The 8249-nt window shown below is 38.9% G+C and overlaps 1 protein-coding gene across 1 annotated transcript in view; it reads left to right on the top strand.

Moving 5' to 3' along the window:
* LOC102262079 (chromosome unknown open reading frame, human C14orf166) overlaps positions 1 to 8249 on the top strand; it is a gene marked incomplete at its 5' end in the record, with an annotated part of 24435 nt that overhangs the window by 1327 nt on the left and 14859 nt on the right. Inside the window, one exon of the mRNA XM_014540982.1 lies at positions 4581 to 4680. Coding sequence (XP_014396468.1) covers positions 4581 to 4680 — 100 coding nt within the window. The remainder of the gene's footprint in view (positions 1 to 4580; positions 4681 to 8249) is intronic.

The following is an 8249-nucleotide window of genomic DNA, read 5'->3' as shown; positions in this document are numbered from 1 at the left end:
GGTTGCCCCCAACTGCCCTCCCCTGCTGGCCCGGTCACCCCCAACTGCCCTCCCCTGCCGGCCTGGTCGCCCCCAACTGCCCTCCCCTGCAGGCCATCTTGTGGTGGCCATCTTTGACCACTAGAGGGCGGCCATCTTGTGTGTTGGAGTGATGTTCAATGTGCATACTGGTTGTGGCTAATTAGCATTCTGGTCATGAATGTGAGGGTGTTGTGACCAATTTGCATATTACCCTTTTGTTAGTATGGATGATACATCGATATGCTTGAAAATGAAGATTGTCCTATTTATGATTATATTTAACGTACACACATGTTTCTTGTTGTGTACAATAGAAATAATCCTAAAAGGCCCTGAATGTATCTCTTATTTTTGTGGCTAGAATAATTTTTACATTGACTTAGTTTAATTTTAATAACACTTTTGCAGAAAATGGGGATAACAGTGGTACCTTTTTCATAGTGGTGGCTTGTGTTGTTAATCAGTTATAATATACCTGTTTACAGAGTGCCTGGCCCACAGCAAATGCTAAGCAAATCCTATATGCTTATTCCACTGCCTCTACTACTGTTATTGCTACTACTAGGTTATTTTCCTTTGCTCCTAAAAAGTTTTTTTGAAAATTTTTATAGGCTTCTTTAAATTTTGAAATATATTAAGATTTTATAGTTATATCACCTTATTTTCGGCCAATTCATGTGTATAAGACTGTATACAAAGTTTCCCATACAGAGGGTATTTGAAGAATACAGTAGTCCCCTCTTATCTGTGGTTTCACTTTTCAAGGTTTCAGTTACTCACAGTCAACCACTTTCTGAAAATATTAAATGGATAATTCCAGCAATAATCCATTAATTTTAAATTGCACACTATTATGAGTATCATGGTGACATCTTGTGATGTTCTGCCCTATCCCAGAGGTAAATCATCTCTTTTTCCAGCATAACCACACTGTATATACTATTCACCCATTATTCACTTACTGGCTATCTCCATTATCTAGATCAACTGTCATGGTATCACAGTGCTTGTGTTCAAGTAACCCTTAATTGACAGAAGGTCAATGGTAGCCTAATGCTATATCAGAATGCCCATGTCACTTATCTCACTTCATCTCATATAGGCATTGTATCCTTTCACATCATCACAAGAAGAGGATACAGTGTAAGATTTTGAGGGAAATCACATTCACATAACTTTTTTTGCAGTAATGTTGTAGTTGTTCTATTGTTAATCTCTTACTGTACTTAATTTATGAATTAAACTATCATAGGTGTAATATATACACACACACACACACACACATGTACACATACACATATATACAGTGGGGCCTTGACTTACGAGTGTCCTGACTAACAAGTTTTTCGAGATACGAGCCGTCTCTCGGCCAATTTTTTGCTTTGAGTTGCGAGCTAAAATTCGGGTTACGAGCCAGCTTCAGATACCCCACCGCTAGTTGGCGCAGCGAACGTCACAGTGAACACCACAACATCAGCCCAGCATCACGTGTCTCACTCGTTCACTTTTTGATTTGACATACGAGTAATTCGAGTTACGAGCTCGGTCACGGAACGAATTAAACTCGTAAGTCAAGGCCTCACTGTATATATATTTGTAGGGTTTGGCATTATCTGAGGGTTTAGGAACCCACTGAGTGTCTTGGAACATAGTCCCTGCAGATAATGGGGGACTACTATATAAAAAATTTCTGGCTCTAGCTGGTTTGGCTCAGTGCATAGAGAGCATCAGCCTGAGGACTGAAGGGTCTTGGGTTCGATTCTGGTCAAGGACACCTGCCTGGGTTGTGGGCTCAATCCCCAGTGTGGGGAGTGCAGAAGGCAGCCAATCAATGATTCTCTCTCATTGATGTTTCTACCTCTCTTCCTCTACCTTCCTCTCTGAAATCAATAAGAATATATTTTTTTTAAAAAAAGATTTAAAAGAATAAAAAAGCAGCCTTCCTGGGGATTTTCCTGGGCCAAAGCAAAGTGGCCATAAATGTGAATTTTTTAGCCACAATTTTCTCCATCAAGCTGTTTAAAGTAAGCATTCACGAATTCATTATTAAGTCTAGTAGTTTTTTTATGGAGTCTTTAGGGTTTTCTATGTACAATATCATGTCATCTGCGAATAATGACAATTTTACTTCTTTTCCAATTTGGATGCCTTTTATTTCTTCTTCTTGTGATCGCTATGGCTAGCACATCCAGTACTATGTCGAGCAGGTGGGGTGAAAGTGGGCATCCCTATCTTGTTCCTGTTCTTACAGGAAATGGTTTTAGTTTTTGCCCATTAAGTATGATGTTGGCTGTAGGTTTGTCATAGATGGCCTTTATCATGTTGAGATATGCTCCCTCTATTCCCACTTTGCTGAGAGTTTTTATCAAAAATGGATGTTGGATTTTGCTGAATGCCTTTTCTGCGTCTGTTGATATGATCATGTGATTTTTGTCTTTCAGTTTGTTTTTGTGGTGTATCACGTTTATTGATTTGCGAATATTGTACCAGCCTTGCATCCCTGAAATAAATCCCACTTGATTATGGTGTATGATCTTTTTAATATATTGCTGGATACAGTTTTCTAATATTTTGTTGAGGATTTTAGCATCTATGTTCATCAGGGATATTGGCCTTTAATTCTCTTTCTTTGTAATATCTTTATCTGGTTAGGGAATTAGGATAATGCTGGCCTCATAAAAAGAGTTTGGAAGTGTTCCTTTCTCTTGGATTTTCTGAAATAGTTTGAGGAGTGTAGGTGTTAGTTCTTCCTTGAATGTTTGGTAGAACTCCCCTGTGAAGCCATCCGGACCTGGGCTTTTGTTTGGTGGGAGTATTATGATAACTGCTTCTATTTCATCAGTTGTTATTGGCCTATTCAGGTTTTTTCATTTTTCCTGTTTCAGTTTTGGGAGATTGTATTTTCCACGTTGTCCAGCTTGTTGTTCATAGAATTTTCTTATAATCCTTTATGTTTCTGTGGTGTCAGTGGTTACTCCTCCACTTTCGTTTCTGATTTTATTTATTTGGGTCCTTTCTCTTTGTTTCTTGATGAGTCTGACTAATGAGTACTTCATGCCATTCCCTTCTGGCCTATAGAGTTTCTGATGAGAAATTTCTGGTGTCAGCCTTATGGAACTCCTTTATAGGTAACAATTTTCTCTTGCTGCTTTTAAGATTCTCTCTTTGTCTTTAATTTTTGGCATTTTAATTATGATGTGTCTGGGCGTGGGCCTATTTGAGTTCTTGTTTGGGGTTCTCTGTGCCTCCTGAACTTGTGCCTTTTTCCTTTACCAGGTTAGGGAAGTTTTCTGCCATTATTTCTTCAAACACCTCCTCTATGCCTTTCTCCCATTCTGCCTCTTCTGGCACATTTGCTGTTCTTATATTGTTAAGTTTCACGTTGTTCCACAGCACACTGAAGCTTTCCTCCTGTTTTTTCTTTTTGGTTTTCTGATTGAGTGATATGGGATGTCTGCCTTTTGAGCTCTATCCCCAGTTCCCAGTCCTGGCTTCTGCTCTCACAGATCCAGTCCACTTCACCCTCCCTCTGCCGGAGCACAAGGTGGGTGGCTACACAGGGAATTTTGTGCGTTGGCCCTTTAAGAGGGTGCCTAAATTTTCAGCTGTTACTCTCTGGCAGACAGCACGCTGCTGCTTTTCACAGCCAGATGTTATGTGGGTGCCCTCCTCAGTTTTGGTGTTCTCTGCTTGGGGGGGGGGGGCGGGCAGCTTAGGGATTGGACCCCAGAGTTCTCAGTGGCAACCCCCCACAGCTGAGATATCTCTCCAGGACTTCAGTTGCAGTTCTATGGGCGCCCAGCCAGCCCTTTCGCACCGCCATCCTTCCTACCAGTCTCTATGCTGTCTCCATTTGCCGTCTCGGGTGTCAGGGTTCTCCTGCGAGTTTTCCGTTTTCCGTAGATTATTCCGGAAGTTTTTCAGTATTTTAGTTGTAATACCAGTTTGTTCCTGGGAGCATGTCCGTGAAGCATACACTTACTCTGCCGCCATTTTTAATCTCCAATCTCTTCCATTTTGTTTCTTCTATGTTTAATGAAATCTAAGAAATTTATTTCCAGTGGTTTTAAAAACACTACATTCTTTGCATTTTTTTCTATCTTTCTGGAGCTCTCTTGTCTAAATAGCAACATATTAATTCATACATCTTAGCTTCTTTTATCTTTTGCTATTTCTCCTTGCTTCTTCCAGAAGATGTCCTCAAACTAAAAATTCTATCTCTTGCTTTATTTTTATGTTCTTCTTTTTAGAGTCCTTTTTATTTAATTGCTCTATGTGTATTGAGACCTGGAATCAGAAAGCTTAGATTCAGGTCCCAGATGTTGGCAAGTGTTAACCTCAATTTTTTTATCTATTCAATGAGGAAGTTGTTCTAAATCTGGAATCTGCAAAAGAAAAATTTCAAAAAGCATGATGGAAATACTTCACTTAAGGTGGTACACTTAAATGTTATGAGAAATTCTTTGAGGTCCAAACTAAGGTATCTTTTAATTTTATCATTTTTTGATTCTGTGACTTTATAGCAATAATGAAAGTGATTTTCTTTTTTCTCTCAACAGTATCTCACAGATGTTAGCTGTCCTTTCAAGATTCAATATCGACAAGAAGCAATTGACTGGCTTCTTGGTTTAGCCGTTAGACTTGAATATGGAGATAACGGTATGTTTTGTGGGGAATGTATGTTTTAAAGAGAGGAGGGGGGATTTGGGAAAGGAGTGTAAAAATATAGGGAATACCAGATTGTTTCTTTGTCTTTACTTTTGGTTCATTTTAAGTTTTATATATCTTCATGTTCCTTTTCAGTATCTATTTAAACACTTAATTTTTGGTAACCATTCTTCTGTGTCTAATACCCATCTCCCATCCCCCCTAACTCCTAAATTGTCTGGGAAAGAATTTTCTTTTCTAAAATTAGAGCCTTTTTATTATTATAAGAAGTTAAAAGCACTGTCTTTCATTGGTATTTAGATTTTTGTTTTGTCTTTTTTTAGAATTTAGAAATGGTGTCTTCTGGAGAAAGCATTTTTATGCCTTCTGAAAAAGTAGTATTTATTACATTAATAAATTTTTCATCTTTCACAGTCTGTACCTTAGCCTTTCAAGTTCAATTGTTAGTGTTCAAGAATTGATAGGATTTCAGAATGTTGATTGCAGCAGGTCATTTCACAAGAGACTGAAACATATGTCTAGTGCTGATATACATTATAGGTCAAAATATATTATTTATATGTAATAATCATTTTATTACAGATACTTATAGGACGCTTTTAAATACTAATATCTATAAAAAAAATAACGTTTCCTCTCATTAGACCATTTCATTTTGAAAGGCCTACCAATATCTAAATGCAAGATCCGATTATCTTGTCTTACCTCCACCCTCTGTGTTTTGTGTTGTTCCTTCTTATGCGGCTGTCAGTTAGTTCTCTTAATCATTGCTTTTTTAAGCCTTTTTGATATCTTTGAGTCCCTTTTCTTGCCATCCTGTTCCCATCTATTTTTTCCATGTCTATTGTATCTGTTCTGCCTTCCCACTACTATTGCCCTAATTCAGTCCCTTGTCATTTTCTACAGAGATTATTATAATCTCTCTCATACTGGTCTTTTAGCATCACCCTCTATTCTCATCAGCATGGCCATCAAGCTAACTTTTTAAAACAAATCTGTTTTAGAATGCTATGGTTGGTTTCCAAAAAAGCACCTCCTATTATATTCAGAAGCATCATTGCTTTTCCATTTTTCTCCAAAAGGGACTCCAGGCTCCTTAGCCTGGTATTCAAGGCCTTTGATAACTGGTGTCCAGCCAGTATTCATGTGCTTGATATTCCAGCCAAACTAGATTAATGCTGGCTCCTGTTTACGTCTCTTTTTTACTTCCTCGATTTCTTGGCTTACATATTCCTTTGACTAATATGCCATTTCACTCTATTCTCTACACATTCTAAATCCTGCTCATCCTTATAAGATCCAGCACAAATACCAATTAGCATTTCCTTCTGAACTTTCATAGTTTTTAACTCTATACCTTTTAAGTCATTCACTTTCCATTTTGACTTATGTCTTATTTGCCCCACTAAATTGTAAGCTCTTACTCAGTTTTACTTCCTACATGGTACTGTACCTGTATTAGTTTCCTATTGCTGTTGTAACAAATTACCACAAACTCAGTGACTTTAAACACAGTTTATTATTTTACAGTCTTGGAGGTCAGAAGCCCAGCCATTTGTTTTACTGTCAGGTTGTTGACAGATTCTTTTCGGGAATCTAGGGCAAGATCCATTTCTTTCTTTGTCTTTCCTATCTTCTGGAGATTGCCTGTATTCCTTAACGTTGTCCCTTTATCTTCAAATCTAACAGCATAGCGTCTTCAGTCTTTCTTTAACTCTATTTCCATTGTCACATCTCTGATCATCCTGCTCCCTCTTATAAGGGTGCTGTGATTACATTGGGCCTACCTGGATAATCCTTAATTTAATCACATCTGCAAAGTCCTTTTGCCATGTAAGGTAACATTCATAGTTTAAGGAATTGGGAATATGGGCATCTTTGGAAGGGAGTGGGCAGTCATGATTCTGTTTCTTTGCATATAATAGAAGACTTTTAATGTTTGGCAAATACAGTATTTGAATGTTCACATATTCTAATACAGAGCACCAACCAGCTCCAGACTTAAATTTCAGAAACTTTATGGCAGAAATATTAAAAGCTCCAACCCTTTTTTTTTTCCAGTTTGAATTTTAGTTTAAAATGAAAATACATATGAATAAATGTTGTAATCAGAAGCCTTAGTGGCATTAGTTGATTTTTAGGACCTTTAGGGAAGTCTTTATTCTGCTTTGAGTTGGTAACTCTATGTTAATTTCTAACAGAGTATTCTCCAGCTTTTCAAAAGTGTATGTCAGCTATTCCCAAATGAAATTGTAGTCATATTTCAATTTATTTCTGCTTTACTTTTACTGTATTTATTTCACATTTGTCCATTTTTATAATACTTTAATTTAGATTACCTATGTACCAGGAACTATAGATATCAGAATATTTTTATTGATTTCAGAGAGGAATGGAGAAGGAGGAAGAGAGACATCAGTGATGAGACAGAATCATTGATCAGCTGCCTCCTGCACACCCCACACTAGGAATTGAGCCTGCAGATCTCCTGGCTCATAGGTCCATGCTCAACCACTGAGCAATGCCAGCTTGGGCTAGCATGATATTTTTTTAATTAATAAAAGAAATACACTGATGTTGGATTTTTTTATATTGAAATTTATACTTGAATTTTATTTGAAATTTTAGCTGAATTATAGTTGAAAGGTAAATTATATCAAAAGTATATTAAAAGTCCAAACTAGAAAACAAGTTTTTGTGTAATCTTAAAATTCAGAATTGTAAGAACAGACTTTTTGGGGAAAAGGGCTAAAGTGGTAGTACTGTCCCTTATCAGTAGAAGGCACTGTTGTATTTTTGTGGTTTTACATTAACTCCTTGCATTCTTCTTGACTATTAAATTATTTAAAGTGTTTGTCCTTATTTGATGAAACCATTGTAAATTTGTATTGTGCTTTAGTACTTTTAAAGGTTTTTGTTAGCTTGTCAGTTAAAGCGATTAAAATCAGACTTAAGGGGGAAGAAAAAATGGCGACCAGCAGGAAGGTAGGGAGGGAGAGAGTGTGAGAGTGCAAGGAAGTGATAGAGGAGTGTGTGGACGTGTGTGGTGTGTGTGTATGAGCTAGGGACAGCTAGATTCTGCAGGTCTTCTAAGGGGCTGCTAAACCGGGCAGTCTTAGGCGGCGGAGTCCAGCTCCCGGCGCGGACACTCCTAGGCGGCCAGCCCAGGCACAGCGACCACGCCATCTTGGGAAACAGAGCTGCTTGAGACTAGGATCCTGGCCTCAGCACCACCCAGTCTGATCTCAGACGCATACCAGGACCCTGCAGCCACTGGGGACAGAGACCTGCGACCACAGCTACAGACCTGCGGACACCAAAAGTTCGGAGATCCCCGCGGCAGATCCGTGAGTAACAGAGCCCACCCCCCCTTCCCGCAGGCTCGCGGGCAGCGCCAGAGTAACTAACTGATAGATCCACCCCTTGCCGGGGCCTCAGCGCTGCAGGAACTTTGGCCTGGAAGTGCGCGAGCACCTTGGAACTGAGCCTGCGCGCACTTCGGGCTTCAGAGCCCTGGGCTGGGAGAAAACTCGCCCGCAGCACCAGGAACTAATCCTACG

The sequence above is a fragment of the Myotis brandtii genome, unplaced genomic scaffold, assembly GCF_000412655.1.
Source record: "Myotis brandtii unplaced genomic scaffold, ASM41265v1 scaffold253, whole genome shotgun sequence".
In the NCBI taxonomy this organism is placed as follows: Eukaryota; Metazoa; Chordata; class Mammalia; order Chiroptera; family Vespertilionidae; genus Myotis; species Myotis brandtii.
This window is presented reverse-complemented; position numbering and strand designations above follow the sequence as displayed.